Source organism: Scyliorhinus canicula, unplaced genomic scaffold (genome assembly GCF_902713615.1).
Source record: "Scyliorhinus canicula unplaced genomic scaffold, sScyCan1.1, whole genome shotgun sequence".
Taxonomy (NCBI): domain Eukaryota; kingdom Metazoa; phylum Chordata; class Chondrichthyes; order Carcharhiniformes; family Scyliorhinidae; genus Scyliorhinus; species Scyliorhinus canicula.
In genome coordinates, this window is record NW_024056013.1 from 52055 (window position 1) to 73271 (window position 21217).

At 45.4% G+C, this 21217-nt stretch overlaps 2 protein-coding genes across 2 annotated transcripts; one reads left to right on the forward strand and one right to left on the reverse strand.

Moving 5' to 3' along the window:
• Positions 1-4011: 4011 nt before the first annotated feature.
• Positions 4012-8610, reverse strand: LOC119961527 (zinc finger protein 239-like). Its single transcript, XM_038788858.1, has 3 exons — positions 8474-8610; positions 5958-7056; positions 4012-4044 (listed from the first exon to the last, which is right to left on the reverse strand). The coding sequence occupies exons 2-3, from the start codon at positions 6702-6704 to the stop codon at positions 4012-4014; spliced, it is 780 nt and encodes a 259-aa protein (XP_038644786.1). The 5' UTR covers positions 6705-7056; positions 8474-8610.
• Positions 8611-9457: 847 nt separating this feature from the next.
• On the forward strand, positions 9458-12056 carry LOC119961567 (zinc finger protein 239-like). The gene is made up of 2 exons (XM_038788894.1): positions 9458-10454; positions 11565-12056. The coding sequence occupies exon 1, from the start codon at positions 9673-9675 to the stop codon at positions 10447-10449; it is 777 nt and encodes a 258-aa protein (XP_038644822.1). The 5' UTR covers positions 9458-9672; the 3' UTR covers positions 10450-10454; positions 11565-12056.
• Positions 12057-21217: the final 9161 nt, after the last annotated feature.

Here is a 21217-nt window from a genome sequence, read left to right on the forward strand (position 1 = left end):
TTACAATCCATTTTTATGTATTTTGCTAGTTCACATTCTATTCTATTCTCCCTTTTTTTCCTCGGTGTCTTGATTGAAGAACGGAAGTAAATCCTCGGGAATGAATCATCACTTTGGACAGGTTCTGAGACAACTAAGTTTTGCCTTCCAGAACACAGTAAACTGTAATTGTGGAGTGTGATTTTAGATTGTGCAAAAGGGCAAAGTTCCAGTTTATAGTTTAATGTGTAGGTTTCCGAGTTAAAATAGCTTCTAGTTTGTTTGTTTGTTGTTTAAAAAGTCATAAAACTTGAAGTCTTGTCGTGTGATCCTTTAATTTGTTGACTGGGAATTTGATTTTTTTATTGGAAGTTGCTGACCTTTACGGAGATCCTAATCCACAAGTTTTGTCTTCCTATTTGAGCCTCGGCCCCCTTTCTGTCTCTATTGCTCGTGTCAATGACAGCCAGGTGATGGAGCTGAGGGCCCAATCTAGGTGAGAATAACGGGGTCTGCTCCCCAGTTGGGGAACTGCCATGGTCATTGCACTGATAGAGGCAGAAAGGTGCTGGAGGACTGACTGGGAACTGGACATCCATCCAATCGGGGTTCAGGAGGGGGGGGGGGGGGGGAGACCGGGGCTGACAATGATGTGACCCCCAGGATTCAGTGCCCCCGTGTCCAAAACGAGGGGTCATGGGAACAGGGTACAGAGGAGCTGAAGGGAAACCATTTGGGACCCAGAACATTGTGAACATCCTGTTACTCGGGTTGTCTTTCATCCTCAAGTAATTTTCTGTTAGTTTTTTTTAAACCATGTTCTGTTTCGTCAATAAACTTTTAACAGTAAAATATTTGAATTTGTTGGACTTTTCCTGATTAAATTTGTTCACGTTCGGGAAAGTGAGTGGGGTTGACAGGCTCTTTAACAGAATGTGAGTCTGTCTAAGGTAATTGGCAAAAAGAGGGGGGGGGGGGGGGGAAGGGGAGATTTCATAGAATTTACAGTGCAGAAGGAGGCCATTCAGCCCATCGAGTCTGCACCGGCTCTTGGAAAGAGCACCCTACCCAAGATCAACAACTCCACCCAATCCCAGTAACCCCACCCAACATTAAGGGCAATTTTGGACACTAACGGCAATTTATCATGGCCAATCCACCTAACCTGCACATCTTTGGACTGTGGGAGGAAACCGGAGGAAACCCACGCACACACGGGAAGGATGTGCAGACTCCGCACAGACAGTGGCCCAAGTCGGAATCGAACCTGGGACCCTGGAGCTGTGAAGCGATTGTGCTATCCACAATGCTACCGTGGTGCCCTATTGACACAGTGTTTGAAAATGGGTTCAGGGAATCAATCGTGATTGACTAATTTATGAAGGTTCTCTGAGGAAGTAACAAGGGATGTCAATAAAGGGGAACCTGTAGATGTGCTTTATCTGGATTTCCAGAAGGGATTTCCCCAAGCTATCACAGCAAAGGTTATTACACAAAATAAGAGCTCATGGTTTGGGGGCAACATATCAGTATGGATAGAGGATTGGTTAGCGAACAGGAAGCAGCCAGTCGGTATAAATGGGTCATTTCTGGGTGGGTAAGATGTGACAAGTGGAATATCACCAGGATCAGTGTTGGGCTCCCAACCATTTACAATCTGTATGAATGTGTTGGATGATGGGATTGAATGTCTGCGGCTAAATTTTCTGATGCCTCAAAGATGGGTAGGAAAGTAATTTGTGAAGTGGATTTCAACACTCTGCAAAGGATTACAAATAGGCTGAGTGGCAAAAACCTGACAGATGGAGCATAACTTTCGAAATTGTGAATTGTCCACTTTGTAAGGAAGTATTAAATAAAACAATATTATTTAAATAGGGAGAGATTACAAAACTCTGAGGTACAGAGGGATCAGAATGCCCTGGAATCGCAAGTTAGTCTGCAGGTATACCAAGTAATCAGGAAGGTCAATGGAATATTGTTGTTTATTCCAAACAAAATGGAATATAAAAGTAGGGATGTTTTGCTGCAGTTGTCCAGGGCCTTAGTGATACCATATTTGGAGCACTGTGTACAGTTTGCGTCTCCTTATTTCAGTCATGAGATAAGTGCTTCAGAAGCAGTAGAGAAAAGGTTGACCCTGGATTCCTGGAATGAGGGGGTTATCCTCTGAGGAAAGGTTTGACAGGTTGGGCCTGTATCCATTGCAGTTTAGAATAATGAGAGATGATCTTATTTAAACATGCGACGCTGAATGGAATTGACAGAGAGAATGCTGAGAGGATGTTTCCTCTTGTGGCAGAGACTAGAACTAGGGGACACCATTTACAAATAAGGGGTCTCTCATTTAAGATGCTGATAATTTTTTCCCCTGATGGCTGTGGGTATATGAATCTTCCTTCCCCAGAGAGGGCTGGAGGCAGGCCCATTGAATCTGCTTGAAGGCTGAATTTGATCGATTCTTGATTGACATCGGAGTGAAAGGATGGAGGAAGGAAAGGAGTCGAGACCACAATCAGACTAGCCCTGATTTCATTGAATGGAGGAGTAGGATCCAGGGGCCGAATCCTCCTAATTTATATTGACCTTCATCACCCACACTTTCCCAAACTCTGAAATGATTCACAGTGATAGCCCTTATTGGTGGCAGTGGGTAGATTTTATTCAGTATAAATAAGAGCTGACAGTCTAATGTCTGAGCAGTAGTATCTAAGTGCAGCAGCATTACCATTACACTCTGGGTAGAAGCACCATCTCCATTGATTGTTTTAAAGTCAGTTTCTCTCTGGAGTGTGTGCCAATGCCTTGATGCGGTAACAATGTTGTCTCAATCCCTTGGTCACATTAACCATTTCAGCTGCCGTGAAATGAAATGAATTAAATTCATTTCACCATGAATTTAAACTTGCTGTTTTTCACAAGTAACAAATCACATTTACACACACCAGTATCCCAAAATCATGTCACACATTCTTAACTCTCAGATGTGCTGATGAAAGACCAAAGTGAGTCTATCTTCCTTATCTCCCCATGTTACGGTGCTGATATTTTATGTAGCGCCTGGACTTCTTTACAACAAAGTTCATGGACAAGGATGTAAACATTTCCAAGAGAAAGTGATAAACTCATTCATCCCATCTACACATTCCAAACTATCTGGAATTTAGGGGGATACCAGATTGACATATTCCAGACACACCCGAGGGAAAGTATTCCAATTCATTTATTGTCTAGGACAATATATTCACAATATCTTTAAAACAGAAATTAAACGTTCCCATTTGATTTTAGACATTAACATATTCGGTTTGTTCTTTATGGTCGATGTCAGGCTGGGGTTGTTCACCTTTTCGCAAAGGAGGTTGAGGGGATATTTGATAGAGGTGGACAAGATTATGACAGGTTTCGATAAGGTGGATAAAGAAAAGTTGTTCCCATTAGCTGAAGGGACAAGGACAAGGGGGAGACAGATTTTAGGTTTTGGGTAAAAGATGCAGAGGGAATGTGAGGGAGAATATTTTGATGCAGGGAATGGTAATGACCTGGAACTTGCTGCCTGTGAGGGGGTGGGAATGAAGACAATGGAAGATTTCAAATGGAAACTGAATGGGCATCTCGGGATCTAAACTTACACGGCTATAGGGATACAGAGACTGACTAGTTTGCTCCAGGGAGCCAACAGGGAATCAATAGGCTGAATGGCCTCCTCTGATATCACAACAGATCTCAAAACAACAATTGCAGCTGCTCCAGTCTCCCCCGCTCACTGAAGTCCCTCATCTCTGGTACCATTCTCGTAAATCTCTGCACTCTCTCCGAGAACTTCACATCTTTCCTAAAGTGTGGGGCCCATATATAGGGTTCCATTCCAGAGGGAGAATTGAAAAGCAGGAAGTTATGTTCAACTTGTTTCGATCCAGGGCTGGACGACACAGAGCACCGTCAACATTGGTGATCTCCATTTAGGAAAAGGAAATAGAGACTCTGGAAAAGGAACAACAAAGATTCCAAGAATATACGAGAACAGCGCATTTAATCCTTAGGAAAGACTGGGACGGCTTTTCTCTAGAAAAGAGAAAACTGAAAAGTGACCAAATGGAAGATTATGAGGAGGTTCAATAATTCAATAGGAATTTCAGCAGAAACCTCTTTACCCAGCGAGTGGTGACAATGTGGAACTCGTTACCACAGCGAGTGGTTGAGGTGAACAGCATGAATACATTGAAGGGGAATCTGGATACAGACATGAGGGAGAAAGGAATAGAAGGCGATGCTGATGGGGGGGGGGGGGGATGAAGAGGGGTGGGTGGGGGATCATGTGGAGCATAAATATTGACACAGACCAATGGAGCCAACTGGCTGCAAACTCAATGGATCACAGATAAATGTATTGATTTTAGATCCACCTGTACTGGTAGGAAACATCTCTATTCCTCCCACTGTGAAGGCCAACATACCATTCTATTAACATAGAAAATAGAAGCAGCAGGAAGCCCTATACAATTGCAGTAAAACAGGCCCTTTGAGCCTGCTCCACCATTCATTCTGATCATCAAGTTCAATACCCGAGACCCGCTTTCCTCCCATATCCCTTGATCCATTCAGCCCCAAGAGCAATATCTCATTCCTTCTTGAAATTACACAAAGTTTTGGCCTCAACTATTTCTGTGGTAGCGAATTCCAGATTCCCCACTCTCTGGATGAAGAATTTTCTCTTCACCTCAGTCTGAAAATGTTTACCCCTTATCCTCAAACTATGACCCCTAGTTCTGGACTCCCCACCATTGGATAACATTCTTTCTGAATCTACCCTTTCTAATCCTATTAGAATTTTGGAAGTTTCAATGAGATCCCCTCTCACTATTCTAAACTCCAATAAATATAATCCTAACCGACATAGTCTCTCCTCATATGACAGTCCCACCATCCCAGGAATCAGCCTGGTAAACCTTCACTGCACTCCCTCCATAGGAAGAACCTCCTTCCTCAGATAAGGACACCAAACTGAACAAAATACTCCTGGTGTGTCCTCACCAATGCCCTATAAAACTGCAATAAAACATCTCTATTCCTCCCGTTATGAAGGCCATCATACCATTTGCCTTCTTTCCTGCCTGCTGTACCTGTGTGCTTACTTTCAGTGACTGATGCACGAGGACACCAAGGGCTCACTGAGTATCCACCACTCTCAAATTACACCCATTCAAATAATAATCGGCCTGTCTAATTTTGCTACTGAAGCGGACATCCACATTATACTGCATCTGCCATGCATGTGCCACTCACAGCCTGTCCAAATCCTGCTGAAGCATCTCTGCATCCTCCTCACAGCTCACCCTCAGAAGCCATTCAGCCCATCGAGTCTGCATCGACCCTCTGAAAGAGCACTCCACCCAAGTCGACTCACCCACCCTATCCCAATGACCAAACCTACACATAGGCACAAATGGGCAATTTAGAATGGCCAATCACCTAACCTGCACATCTGGACTGTGGGAAGAATCAGGATCACCGGGAGAAAACCCACGCTGACACGGGGAGAAAGTGCAAACTCCACACAGGCAGTCACCCAAGGCCAGAACTGAACCCTGTACAGGATGAAATAAGTGTCCTTCATCAGCTTTTGTGGATCATTTCAGTGGGAATGTGCTCTTAAGACTCACCATCAGCCCACTGGAAGCTACGTTGGGAGTTCGGCCAGTCCAGCAGAAAGAAACTCTCCCACTTCACCAAATGTCAGAATGTCAATCCTGGATGTGATTAACAGCAGCGATAACAGCAGAATCCAGCCCCTATAATCGCTTGTGAACTCGCTGATGTGTCTGCAGGTTGGCTGACTGTGTGAATCCCTTCCTACAAACAGAACAGATGAATGGTCTCTCCCCGGTGTGAACTCTCTGATGTGTCAGCAGGCTAGATGACTGAGTGAATCCCTTCCCACGTTGAGAGCAGAGGAATGGCCTCTCCCCAGTGTGAACGCGCTGGTGTTTCAACAGGGTGGATGAATCTCTGAATCCCTTTCCACATGCAGGGCAGGTGAATGGTCTCTCCCCGGTGTGAATTCGCTGGTGAGAGAGCAGGGTGGAGGACTGAGTGAATCCCTTCCCACAGTCAGAACAAGTGAACGGCCTTTCCCCATTGTGAACTCGCTGGTGTATCAGCAGCTTGGATAACTGAATGAATCCCTTCCCACATGCAGAGCAGGTGAACGGCCTCTCTCCAGTGTGAACCGCCTCGTGTGTCAGTAAGTGGGTTAACTGAGTGAATCCCTTCTCACACTGAGAGCAGGTGAATGGCCTCTCCCCCGTGTGAACCCGCTGGTGTTTCTGTAGATTGGATGAATTAGTAAATCCTTTGTCACACTGGGAGCAGGTGAAAGGCTTCTCCCCAGTGTGAACTCTCTGGTGTGACTGCAAATGGGATAACAGAGTGAACGCCTTCCCACATTCAGAGCAGGTGAATGGCCTCTCACCAGTGTGAACCCGCTGGTGTGACTGAAGGTTGGACGATCGACTGAACCCCTTCCCACAATCACAGCAGGTGTATGGCCTCACCCCGGTGTGAACTCGTTGGTGCATCAACAGGTTGGATGAATCACTGAACCCCTTCCCACAGTCAGAGCAGGTGAACGGCCTCTCTCCAGTGTGACCGCGTCGATGGATTTCCACCTCAGATGGAGCTTTGAATCCCTTCCCACAGTCCCCACATTTCCACGGTTTCTCCATAGTTAAAGTCAACTTGTAACTCTCCAGGTTCGATGATCAGTTGAAGCCTCGTCCACACACAAAACACGGGTACGGTCTTTACCCGCTGTAAATGGTATGATGTTTCTTCAGGCTGTGTAACTGGTTAAAACTCTTTCCACAGTCAGGAACAATCTCACTCGGGTGTGTGTTGTGGGTCTTGCTGCTTTTCCAGTCACACTGATGTTTGAAACCTTTAGAAGCTGACAGTTCGGACAAACATTTCTTCTAGATTCAAAGGCCGATGATATTCAGGTTCCAGGGAACTGAGTGACTGTCAGATCGAGACGTGACATTTGAGACTTCTGTCTGTAATTCTTCCTCATCTAATATCCTGTAAAAACAATTTAGAAAATTCCTCGCTGTCAGTACAGAATAGAAACTCAGAACAGATCATTCTAGTTTGTATGGAACAATTTTTCCTCTCTCTTATTTTCCGAAAGCTGCAAATCTCCATCCCACACACTCCCTCCATTCTCACTCTGCTGGATCCCTGTGGTGTGCCACTGGTCACTGGCTTCCAGTCACTAAAGCAGCCGTCTGTCATCACCCTCTGTCTCCCACAGCTAAGCCAATTCTGAATCCACCCCATCATGTTACCTCTATCCCATGTGCTTTTGCCTTCTTTATAATGTCTCTCGTTTGGGATCTTGTCAAAGGCTTTGCTGAAATCCAGCAAACTGCATCAACTGCACTACCCTCATCTACACAGCCAGTCACATAAAAAATCAATTCAAAATTTGTTAGGCATAACCTCCGTCTAACAAGCCACGCTGACTATTCCTGATCACATCTTGCCCTCCAAGTGAAGATAAGTCTCTGTCCTTCTGAATTTTCTCCAATGTTTTCCCTACCACTGACGTGAGACTAACTAGTCTGTAGTTTCCTGGCTTATCTCGACAACCTTTCTTAAGGTAAGACCACATTAGCTGATCTCCAGTCCTCTGGCACCTCTCCGTGGCCAGAAAGGATCAAAAAATTTGGGGCAGAGCTCCTGCAGTCTCTTCCCTCATCTCTCAGAGCATCCAGGGACACAGTTCATCCACACTTGGAGATTTGTCCACTTTTAAGCCTGCCAACACCATGTCACTCCCCACGTCAATTTGCTCAGAAACCTCAGTCTCCTTGTCCGAGTTCCATATCTATCTCCTCATTCTCTTGTGTGAAGACAGATGTGAAGTTTTCCTTCAACAGCTGACCAATATCCTCTGGTTGCCCCTTTGTCCCTAATGGGAACACACTGTTCTTGATCTGATGAAAGATCATGCTGACCTGAAACATTAACTCTGTTTTCCTCCACAGACCAGCCTCCCGTACCAGCCTCCCCGGACAGGTGCCGGAATGTGGTGACTAGGGGCTTTTCACAGTAACTTCATTTGAAGCCTACTCGTGACAATAAGCGATTTTCATTTCATTTTCAGATGCTGCCCGTTATGCTGAAGATTTCCAGCATTTAAAAAAAAATGTCTAACCAGGATTTTATATATCTCAGTGCTTCTCCAGTCACACAGATTCTGGAAATCTTTACCGACAAACAGAACAGACCAGAAGCAATAGGGACAGGAGTCAGCCATTCAGCCTTTGAACTGCTCCACCATTTAATGAGATCACAGCTGATCTCACACTCACTAAGTCCACTTTCCTACCTTCTCTCTATTCCCCAACCGATTAAAAACGTATCAATCTCAGCCTTGCAACTGATGAAGGACTCGGCCTCCACGTTACCTGGGGTAAATAATTCCAAGATTCACCAGTTTGAGAGAATTCTTTCCTCATTTGGCAGACCCTCATCGTTCCTTGAAGAAGGTGATCAAGACTGTAGTGTTCTAAATGTGGCCTCACTGGCTGCTTGTACAGTTGCAGCAACACCACTTTGCTATTAGACTCCACCCTCCTTGAAATAAACAGAATAATAATAATCTTTATTAGTGGCACAAGTAGGCTTAACACTGCAATGAAGTTACTGTGAAAATCCCCTAGTCACCACACTCCGGCATCTGTTCGGTTACACCGAGGGAGAATTCAGGATGTTCAATTCACCTAACAAGCACGTCTTTCAGGACTTGTGGGAGAAAACCGGAGCACTTTAAAGAAACACACGCAGACACAGGGAGAGCGTGCAGACTCTGCACAGACAGTGACCCAAGCTGGGAATCGAACCCAGGTCCCTGGCGCCGTGAAGCAACAGTGCTAACCATTGTGTTACTGTGCCACCCGATAACTCGGGTGATTATTTGATTATTCTGCCCGCTGTCCCAAGGTAGCAGCAGGTGTTGACAGAGTCAGTGGATGGAAGGGGGTTGGGAAATGGGTGAGAAGAATGGATGGGAGGACACCAAGATCCCGCTGTACAAAAGCATTTTGAAGTTTCTCTTCATTTAGATAATAAGTTGCCTTTTTATTCAATTTTGGCCCACCCACCCAACCCATGCAAATCCATTAGTTTATTTCATATTTCCCCACTGCAACTTGTTTTCCCACCCATTTCAGTGTTATCTACAAATTTGGACATTGTATATTCTGTCTGTCCCATAATCATTAATAGAGGTTGTAAATAGATGACGCCCGAGGGCCAAACCCTGAGGCACATCACTGGTTACAGCTTGCCAACCAGAAAAAGACAGATTAATCCTCACTCTACTGTCGGTTGGTTAGCCAATCCTTTATCCAAGCGATAGAATTTGGGAGAATTTGGTTCAAGCGCCTGACTAGTTAACAGGAGATTCTGGGTTCGAAATCCAGTGGTGCCTACTCTTTATTTTAAGGATGGCACAATAGCACAGTGGTTAGCACTGTTGCTTCTCAGTGCCATTCCCTTTTTTTTTGTTTTAAATCAATTTAACAGTGTTACAAGGGGAAGATTTGCAGTCAGGAAACTCAAACCAAACATTACATCAGAATCTGAGGATCGCCCAATTTGTTGCAACCTGAATATCAGTGAATTTTGAACATGGAAGGAAAAAGCACCGTTCATAGTGAGGAGAAACCATGGGAATGTGAGGAGGGATTCAGATCCACATCGCAACTGGAAATTCATCATCCCAGACACTCTGGGGAGAGACCATTCACTTGCTCCGATTGTGGGAAGGGATTCTCTCGATCATCCAGCCTGCTGCAACACCAGCGAGTGCACACCGGGGAGAAACCATTCAACTGCTCCGTGTGTGGGAAGGGATTCGCTCAGTCGTCCAGCCTGCTGAGACACCAGCGAGTTCACACTGGGAAGAGACCATTCATCTGCTCAGAGTGTGGGAAAGGATTCATTCGGTCATCTGACTTAATGACGCACCAGCGGGTTCACACGGACGAGAGACCATTTAAATGTCCAGACTGCGGGAAGTGCTATAAAGGTTCTCGGGCTCTGATACTCCATCAACGTGTTCACACTGATGAGAGACCTTTTCAATGTCCAGACTGTGGGAAATGCTTTAAAAGTTCCGGGGAACTTATGCGGCATCAACGTATTCACACTGACGAGAAACCGTTCAGGTGCTCTTACTGTGGGACTGGGTTCAAGACATCATCTGACCTCACTGTACACCAGCGAACTCACACTGGGGAGAGACCGTTCACCTGCTCCCAGTGTGGGAAGACATTCACTCAGTCATCCAGCCTGCTGACACACAAGCGGGTTCACACTGCGGAGAGGCCTTACATCTGCCCCAAGTGTGGGATGGGATTCACACAGTCATCCAACCTGATGAGACACCAGCGAATTCACAAGTAATTACAGTGAGTGGATTTTGCTGTTAATCACATCCAGGTCTGATCCATCTTCATTGGGGTCTGTTTCTGCTGATGTTAATACATTTCAAACCAGTTACACAGGCTAATAGTCAAGATAACATTTAAATAAATCAGCTTAGGGTTAACATGCTATATTTAATCTTTTTTTAAAATTTAGAATGCCCGATTCATTTTTTTCCAATAAAGGGGCAGTTTAGCGTGGCCAATCTACCTAACCGGCACATCTTTTTTGTTGTGGGGGCGAAACCCACGCAAACACGGGGAGAATGTGCAAACTCCACACGGACAGTGACCCAGAACTGGGATACCTGGGACCTCGGCGCATGAGGCAGCAGTGCAATCCACTGCACCACCGTGCTGCCCCTATTTAATCTTTTTAACACCTCAAACATACGTTAGTTCCCTTTGAAGGATCCTCCTTCTCCCCTGTCTTCTCCATTCTCATCTCCAAAAACAACTGCGAGGAGCTCGTGGAGATTCTTTGTCATGAAGATTGAGACAATCCGATCAGATACCCCTGCTGTTTTTCTCCCTTCCTCTAACCCACCATCAAAACTGTCTCAAAAAAAATGTCCCTTGTCTGAGTCATGAACTCACATCTATCTCCAGTTTCTGTCCAGTCTCCTGTCATGTCTGTCAACTCCCAATAACACCACCTAACCTGCACATCTTTGGACTGTGAGAGGAAATCAGAGCACCTGGAGGAAACTCACAGATTTGAGGAGTATGCACAAACTACACACACTGTGATATTTGCACGTTCTCCCTGTGTCAGCGTGGGTTTCCTCCAGATGCTCTGGTTTCCTCCCACAGTCCAAAGATGCGCAGGTTAGGTGGATTGGCCATGCTAAGTTGCCCCTTAGTGTCCAATATTCGGGTGGGGTTATGGGGATAGATCGGGGGAGTGGGCCTAGGTGGGATGATCATTTAGAGGGTCAGTGCAGAATCAATGGGCTGAATGGCCTCCATCTGCACTTTGGGGATTCTATTAAAGACAAATGTGGGTTCATTAGAGGACGAGACAGGATTTATTTATAATGGGGAAGAGGGAAATGGCAGAGAAGCTAATTAATTACTTTGTGTCTGTCTCCACAGAGGAACGTAGAAAAACCTCCCAGAAATAAGAGAGAAACTACAGACTAATGGGAATGAGGAACTGAATGAGATGAGTGAAAAAGTAGCACTGGAGAAATTAATGGGATTGAAAGTTGATAAATACCTGGGACCCGATGATTTACATTGCAGAGTGTCAGAGGAGGTGGCTGTCGACACAGTGGATACGCTGCTGGTCATCTTTCAACATTCTATAGACTCTGCAGATTGGAGGTTGAAAATGTAATCCCACTTTTTCAGAAACGGGGGAATAAATGCGGAACGACAGACTTGTTATCCTGACATCAGTAATGGGAAAAATACTAGAATCTGTTACAAAGGATGTATTAACAGCAACATTTAGAAAATAATTAACTGATCTGGGAAATTCAGCATGAATTTCTGAAAGAGAAATGATATGTTCCATGGGGCAGCATGGTAGCACAGTGGGTAGCACAGTTGCTTCAAAGCTCCAGGGTCCCAGGTTCGATTATCGACATGGGTCACTGTCTGTGCGGAGTCTGCACATACTGCCCGTGTGTGCGTGGGTTTCCTCCCACGGTCCAAAGATGTGCAAGTTAGGTGGATTGGCCATGATAAATTGCCCTTTGTGTCCAAAAAAGGTTCGGTGGGGTTACTGGGTTATGAGGAGAGGGGAGAAGTGTGGCCTTAAGTTGGGTGCTATTTCCAAGGGCCAGCACAGACTTGATGGGCCGAATGCCCTCCTTCTGCACTGTAAATTCTATGATTCCAAAGCTGTTGAAAGTTTTCTTTAAGAATATTACCACTGTGTCTGCGTGGGTTTCACCCCACAACCCAAAAATGTGCGGGTTAAGTGGATTGGCCATGCTAAATTGCCCCTTATTTGAAACAAAACATAACTGGGTACTCTACATTAATTAAAAAAAATAATATTGCTGCAAAAGAGAAAAGGGAACCAGTAAGCATTTGGAATTTCAGAAAACTTTTGATAAAGTCCAACAGAGGAGGTTCGGAAACATATGAATGGTGGGTGGGGATATACTGGCACAGATTGAGGATTCACAGACAACAGCGAGCAGGAATAAATGGATCATTTTCAGCTGGGCAGACTATGACCAGTGAGGTATTACAAGGATCAGTATTCGGGCTCCAGTTATTCACAATCTGTGTCAATGATGTGGGTGTGGGGACCAAATGCAATATTTCCATGTTTGCTGATGACTCAAAACTAGGTGAGAATGTGCGTTCTGAGGAGGATGCAAAGAGGATTCAAGAGTATTTGGACAGGATAATGAATGGGCAAGAACATGGCAGATGGATGATAATATAGACAAAATATTGTCTATTATATTGTCTAAATATTGGAACGGTGATGTAGTATATTTCTTAAATGGTGAGAGATTGGGAAGTGCCGATATCCAGAGGGATCTGGGTGTCCTTGTTCATGAGTCACCAAAAGCAGGTGTAGCAAGTGATCAGGAAGGCAAGTGGTGTGTTGAACATCATTGCAAGAGGATCTGAGTATGTGTTGGAATTTATTATCAAGTTAGCAATACTTTACTAAAACCAAAACGGTTCAATATCTAAAATCCTGGGGCTTCTGACCTGGTCTGGCTTCGAGCAGAGGAACCAGATTAGAACAATGTGCTGATTACACTCACAGCTCTTTCTAATGTGTCCTCCTTTGAGTATCCAATAATCTCATGGTCTCAATGTGCAGTCACTTATGTAATAGAAATAAACATTAAATCAACAGCCCATTGTTTCCTACTTTCTGAGTGTGTTTAATGGAGTCTGGATACAGAGAATTCTGTAAAACCACAATGTAAATTGAACAATCTGTTACAATTTGAAATGAAGTGCAGGATTTCTGAAAAGCTGTGGCTCCATTATCAGCAAAGCTCTTTTCATCCACAAAGCAGATAAATTACTGAGTGAATCTCTTCCCACACAACCACGACACCTAGAAGGACAAGGGCAGCAGATGTATGGAACAACACCTTGTGGTAGTTTCCTTCCAAGCCACACGCCATCAGGACTTGGAAAAGTACCGCCGTTCCTTCACTGTTGCTGTATCGATATCCTGGACAGAAGATATCTCTTCCCAACAGTGCTGTGGGTGTACGTACACCACATGGACTGAAGAGGTTCAAGAAGGTGGCCCACCTCTGCCTTCTGAGTAAATTTAATGGACCTGCTCTGAAGTGGGAGTCACTCGGGGCAGGTACAACACTTGTCAGGAACAGTGCAAGTCTCCCTCTACACTTTCCCAACAAACACTCCCAAGGTATGTACAGCCCATCTAAGGTACAGAACAAAGTTCTCTCCAAATCATCCCATCACAAACTCACAGGACAAGTACAGCCCAAGCTAGGTACAAAGGAAAACTCCCACTACACGCCACATCAAACAGTGCTAGAGAGTAGGTACAGCACAGCTTTGATAAGGGTAAAATTCCCTCTGCCCTGCCCCATCAAACACTCCCAGCTCCTGATGAACTGGAGTCTGGGAGGGCATTTACCAGGTAATGGAATGATGTTATAAAGCATCACCATTCAATGGAGCTGGTTCTCTCCTTGTCCCTTTAAAGTAGAAAACGGGAACATCCTGTCTCCAAACACATCCCACCCTGTTCACACTGAGAACCCCAGGGTGGGGAACTGGGACATCCTGTCTCCAAACACATCCCACCCTGTTCACACTGAGAACCCCAGGGTGGGGAACTGGGACATCCTGTCTCCAAACACATCCCACCCTGTTCACACTGAGAATCCCGGGATGGTGAACTGGGCCATCCTGTCTCCAAATACATCCCACCCTGTTCACACTGAGAACCCCAGGATGGGGAACTGATACATCCTGTCTCCAAACACATCCCACCCTGTTCACACTGAGAATCCCAGGGTGGGGAACTGGGCCATCCTGTCTCCAAATACATCCCACCCTGTTCACACTGAGAACCCCAGGGTGGGGAACTGGGCCATCCTGTCTCCAAATACATCCCACCCTGTTCACACTGAGAATCCCAGGATGGAGAACTGGAACATCCTGTCTCCAAACACATCCCACCATGTTCACACTGAAGATCCCAGGATGGGGAACTGAGACATCACGTCTCCAAACACATCCCACCCTGTTCACTGTTTGTTTAACTATCTTTCCCAAATAACTTACTCTTATTATTTTTTATTTTGAGTCCTTGAACTCTGACAGTGATTGGTAAGTGGATCAGGTCTTTATTGGACATTCATTTCTCTCTTTCCGTGTTTATTGAAGCTACAGAGCTTCATATCCTCTTATTTTGTACCTATTGTGGACAATGTTTCACGTTACTGCTCTTTGGGTAAATAACGTAAAATTTTGATGTCTTCAGGGTTTTTACAATAAGAAGTCTTACAACACCAGGTTAAAGTCCAACATGTTTGTTTCAAACACGAGCTTTCGGAGCACTGCTCCTTCCTCAGGTGTTGTAAGACTTCTTACTGTGTTCACCCCAGTCCAACGCCGGCATCTCCACATCATAAAAAATAGGAGTCAGCTACGAAACCACTACCACTACCTCCTGTGAGATAGCAGTGATGGTGTGGTATTGTCACTGGACTACTAAACCAGAAACCCAGGGTAATGTTCTGTTACCCGGGTTCAAATCCCGCCACTGCAGATGGTGACATTTTAATTAAATAAAAATCTGGAATTAAAAGTCTAATGATGACCATGAAATCATTGTCGATTGTCATTAAAAACTCAACTGGTTCACTCATGTCCTTTAGGGAAGGAAATCTGCTGTCCTTACCTGATCTGGCCTCCATGTGACTCCAGACCCACAGCAAAGTGGATGACTCTTAACTCCCTCCAGGGCAATTAGAGATGTTCAATAAATATGAACAATTTTTTTTAAAAAATCAGTCTATTGAGCCTGCTCCACCATTGAATAAGGTCACTTTACTGCCGACCCCCATAAGAAGCCTCTCCAGTCCAGTCAGCATCTAGGGATAACTGAGTGAATCCCCTCCTACACTTGGAGCAGGTGAACGGCTTCTCCCCTGTGTGAACTCACAGCTGTAGTGAGGCAAGAAGATTGTCTGAACCCAGTTCTACAGCGTGAACATGTTAAGGGGGCATCAGTTATCCAGAATTGTTTTAAAACTCCTCACAGTCTGGATATTTAAATGGTCTCTCCCCAGTGTTAACTCACTGATGTCTCAGCAGATTGGAGGAATGAGCAAATCCCTTCTCACAGTGGAAGTAGGTGAACAGCCTCTCTCCAGTGAGAAATGTTGGTGCAGCTGCAAGTGGTGTGAGTGTGTCAGCCCTTTCCCACACTGGGAGCAGGTGAATGGTCTCTCCCCAGTGTGAGTGCACTGATGGATTTTCAACTTGGATGGGTAATCAAATCCCTTCTCACAGTCTCGACATTCCCATGGTTTCTCCCCGGTGTGACTGCATTTATATACTGGCAGGCCAGATGATTGGCTGAAGCCTCGTCCACACACAGGACACATGTGCAGTTTCTCTCCACTGTGAACGGTGTTTTTTCCTGCTATGTTCAAAATCTGATGATATTCAGTTTCCGATAAATTCAGTGAGTGTTAGATGCTGATATGATGTTTGGTTTGTGTTTCCTAAATGCAAATCCTCTCTTTCAAAGACCAGCTATATTAACACCTATAACTGAGCTGGATGTATTTTTCAATTAAGCAGAAACAGACTCGGATGGACATGGTTCAGTCCTGAATATGATCACCAGCAAATTCCAATCACAACAGTTACTTATGAGTTCGCTGGTGTTTCAGCAGGTTGGATGACTGACTGAATCCCTTCCCACACAGGGAGCAGGTGAATGGCCTCTCCCCAGTGTGAATATACCGATGTGCAAGTAGGTGGGATGATTGAGTGAATCCCTTCCCACACTGGGAGCAGGTGAACGGTCTCTCCCCAGTATGAACTCGTTGGTGTCTCAGCAGATTGGCTGAATGAGTGAATCCCTTCCCACACTGGGAGCAGGTGAATGGCCTCTCCAGAGTGTGAACTCGCTTGTGTGTCCGCAGGGTGTATGAGTGAGCAAATCTCTTCCCACACTGGGAGCAGATGAACGGCTTCTCCCCAGTGTGAACCCGTTGGTGTAATGCTAGGTTGGATGACCGATTGAATTCCAACCCACACTGAGAGCAGGTGAATGGCCTCTCCTGAGTGTGAAGTCGCTGGTGTCTCAGCAGAGTGGATGTGTGAGCAAATCCCTTCCCACACTGAGAGCAGGTGAATGGCCTCTCCTGAGTGTGAAGTCGTTGGTGTCTCAGCAGAGTGGATGTGTGAGTAAATCCCTTCCCACACTGAGAGCAGGTGAACGGCCTGTTCCCATTGTGACTGCGTCGATGAGTTTCTAGCTGGGATGGGTAATTGAATCCCTTCTCACAGTCCCCACATTTCCACGGCATCTCCCTGTCCTGACTGCAATTATGTTCCGAAAGGCCAGATGATTGGCTGAAGTCTTGTCCACACACACAACACGTGAACAGTTTCCCCCGGCTGCGATTGGTGCTTTTTTCTTCCATGTTCAAATTACGATGATGTTTAGGTTACAATAAATTGGCCGACTCCATCAAATTCTGATATCATTTTCAGTTTCAGTTTCCTGACTGCAACTCCTCTTCTAACACCCTGTGAAATTCATTTGAGAGCAGAAAAAAGGGAGTGAGAGAGAAACCACAAAAACACAAAGGCAGGTTGTGAAATTGAGCTGAATGAATCTGGTCATTTGTGAGGCCAGCACTAGGAAAAAGTGACCATGAAAACTGGTTCACGAATGTCCTTCAGGGAAGGGAATCTGCCAAAGTTGAGTCCCACTCACTTACCCATCACTCCTGTGCTCATTGACCTACATTGGGCACTGGTTAAGCAACATCTCAATGGAACATTCACATCCTTGTTTGCAAATCTTGCTCTATCCTATTTCAGCTGCACAGATGTTTAAATCTTCAACCACAGATCAAACAGAAACACTTGCATTCAGGTCCTGATGAACTGAGTGACTGTCAGATTTTGAAGTGAATCTTGGTTGAGTTTTCTGAGGGAGGGAGAGAGCGAGAGAGAGCGAGCGAGCGAGAGAAAGAATGAATTTTATATGTCGAAAGCTGGTAGCCCTCACCCTCCACGGGTGTTTTGCATTGTTTTTTGAGAGTCACACCAGCTCCAGAGACACGGAACCCCTCACACGTAACAGAGCAGAGCACTAAAAGCTCAAAATTGTTGAGAAATGCTTAGAAATACTCAGCTGTGAAGCAGTTTCATTGTTTTCAATATTAAAATGTCCCACTGTAGCCTAAAGCTGGAAAGATATCAGCAACTCTGGAGTTGGAGGAAAAGTTTCCTAGTTGAGGAAATATCCAGGGAACGGGGGGGGGGGTGATGTCACCGTGCAAGTGTCGGTGCGTGATGACATCACAGACAGGAAGTCAGAACATCTGGATCTGTGCAAACCATATATTATGGAGGATGTGACGGTTCTTGAGAGAGTGCGGGGAGACTTAACAGAATAGTTCCAGGAATTAGGGATTTTAGTTGCAATGTTAGGTTGGAGAAATTGCGGTTGTTCTCCTTGGAGGAACGGAGATTGATAGAGGTACAGGTTTCTGATTGGTCTCGGTAAAGTAGTTAAAGAAACGTTGCTCCTTCCAGCTGATTGCAAAAGGATTTCAGGACACAGATTTAAGATTTGGAGCAAGATCTACAGGGTGATATGAGGCAGAAATTTTACACTGAGTGGTAATGACTTGGAACTCAATGCTTACACTGAAAGTGCAATAATATCCAGGTCCTGATGAATTGAGTGATGCTGTAGGAGTTTGATGTCAGGGTTCGCTTGTGTTTCCTGCCTGCAAATTCTTTTCTAATACCCTGAAAATGAAAGTTGCAAAAGCCATCTTTGTCAGTCCAAACAAGAAATTCAGGAAAAAAGTAAACCTATTCTTGGTTTGAGTTTGCTTTGCGTAAATCCTCGCTTTCTAACCCCCTGTAAAAGGATTTTCCAAAATTAATCACCGTCAGTCCAGGATAGAAATTCACAACATCGCTCCTCCTGCTCCAGGATGAACGCTCGTACTCCCTGCTACACTTTGCCCCTCCATGTCATCAGCAGTCCCTCTATTCGAGGATGATGTTTACTCGGGGTAGGTTGAGAGATTTGACATGGTTCTTCATGTGACTGGACACAATCATAGATCTCTAGACACATGGAGGGGAATAGCCCAGGAGGTAGTGAGAACTGAAAAGCAGAACGTCTTTCTCTTCTCTTCCTGCTCTGCTTCAACAATAAGACGTTGGGACTCAAAGGCTAATGTAGATTGATGGTTGGCTTCATTCTGAACGTAGGGTAACAAATACCTCCCAAAACAATCACCTCCTTCAACACATCCCAAACGACATGCTGTTAGGAGAGTTGGACATTCTGAATTCTCCCTCTGTGTACCCGAACCGTGCAGAAGGACATTCGGCCCATTGAGTCTGCACCAACCCTTCGAATGAGCGCTCTACCTATTTACATTCCCTCGTCCACCCGCCTTATCCCATAACCAAGAACATCCCTGCACATTAAGGAGTAATTAAGCGTGGCCAATCTACGGTAGCACAGTGGTTAGCACCGTTGCTTCACATCGTCCGGGTCCTAGCTTCGATTCTTGCCTAAGGTCACTGTCTGTGCAGAGTGTGAAGACGTGATGTTAGGTAATTTGGACATTCTGAATTCTCCCTCAGTGACCCGAACAGGCGCCGGAATGTGGCGATTGGGGATTTTCACAGTAACTTCATTGTGACGTTAAGGATTATTCTTTTAAAAAAAAACGTTGCCTCCAACAAAGATGTCGGCTCCACATTCGGCCTGGTGAGCTTTCCCCCAATAAAGATGGTGGCCGTTCACCCGGGCCTAACATGAGAATCTGCAGCCCCGCTCGGTACAAATTGGATCCGGTAAGCTCTTTTCCCAGATTTGCGGCTCACACAACATGTTTACGCCTGCCCACCACGTGCTTCTTCGCTCCCTCCACCCCGTCAATTGCCTCTTCCCGATTTTAGATCTCAACAAGGAACCGCTGTCCATCGCCATGACCCACACTGCGCATGCTTCAATCAAGCCCAGTCCTGCCTCTCATTCACTCCGATTGGTTGGAGGACCAGCCGCTCCCTGTCGGGCCTCCAGTCCCGCCCCTCCTCTTCCAATTGGTCAAAAGCTGCCGTCAATCACGGGCATTGTGACGGTGACAGATGGTGAGAGCGGCCACAGGCTGAGACAATCGTTGATTGTCCAATAATAACAGTGAGAGTCTCAGTGGGACAATCAGACAATAATAGTGGAGATGGGGCCCAGAGGAGAAATAGCAAAGGATTCACTCACTTTGAGAGTAAGAAACACAGTTCATAACATTTAAGAGCAGAATTAGGCCATTTGGCCCATTATTATTATAAGTGAGTCTGATCCGCCATTCTGGCTGATATATTCCTCATCTGTCACCTTTAATGCTACAGACTAAGAGGTGGATTGCAAAATCAGCTAGAGCATCTCCTCCTTGGAACACATGACCCAGGAGATTGAATAGGCAATTCAGCCTCCCGAGCCTAAACACATCAATGTGATCATGGTTGATCCCATCATGACCTCAACTCCACTGTCCTGCCTTTTCTCCATAAACCTTCAAACCATTACCACTTAAAAATCTGTCTAACTCCTCCTTAAATTTACTCACTGTCCCTGCATCTGGGATAGCAAATTCCACAGATTCACAACCCTTGGGAGAAGTAGTTTCTCCTCAAATCTGTTTTAAATTTTCCACTTCTTATTATATGGCCTTCTGAAAGCAAAAAGTGAGCATAAGAGAGAGGCCACAAACACAAGGAGAGAGGTTGTGAAATTGGGCAGAATCTATGGGACCAGCAGGAGAAAAGGAGACCATGAAACTGCTGGATTATTGTAAAAACCCAACTGTGTTAGGGGCCTCACGGTAGCATGGTGGTTAGCATCAATGCTTCACAGCTCCAGGGTCCCAGGTTCGATTCCCGGCTGGGTCACTGTCTGTGTGGAGTCTGCACGTCCTCCCCGTGTCTGGGCGTGGGTTTCCTCCGGGTGCTCCGGTTTCCTCCCACAGTCCAAAGATGTGCGGGTTAGGTGGATTGGCCATGGTAAATTGCCCGTAGTGTAAGGTTAATGGGGGGATTGTTGGGATACGGGTTACATGGGTTTAAGTAGGGTGATCATTGCTCGGCACAACATCGAGGGCCGAATGGCCTGTTCTGTGCTGTACTGTTCTATGTTCTATGTTCTATGTGTGTTAATATCCTTCCGGGAAAGGTACCTGCCATCAGCTCTGAACCTCCACAAGAGTTTGCCAGGACATGAACAGAACCTGTCACTCCACCAGCAACAAAGACGAAGGCACCAGTGTGGACAGACACAATCACTTCCAGTCACATATCATTCTGAGTTGGACAGATATACCTGTTCCTCCATTGTCAGTGAATGACAATCCTGTAATTCTACCAAAAAATATTCTGGAACACCTTGGTCGCTTGAAATACTCAACGGATATACTTGTTAATCAAACAATGCTGTATTCTATTGCAATGCTGGACCAACATCTGCTTAACAACTAATTTCTCCTGGAACATACCTCCCTGTTCTGTGCTGT

Bases quoted from the DNA above. Each gene is read 5' to 3' on its own strand.
- LOC119961527 (XM_038788858.1), bottom strand. From the start codon at position 6,704: ATGGAGAAACCGTGGAAATGTGGGGACTGTGGGAAGGGATTCAAAGCT. The intron at 4,045-5,957 runs GTTCACACTGGG...TCTCTTTTCTAG, and splicing joins CCCTGTTGAAACACCAGCGC to AGAAAAGCCGTCCCAGTCTT.
- LOC119961567 (XM_038788894.1), top strand. From the start codon at position 9,673: ATGGAAGGAAAAAGCACCGTTCATAGTGAGGAGAAACCATGGGAATGT.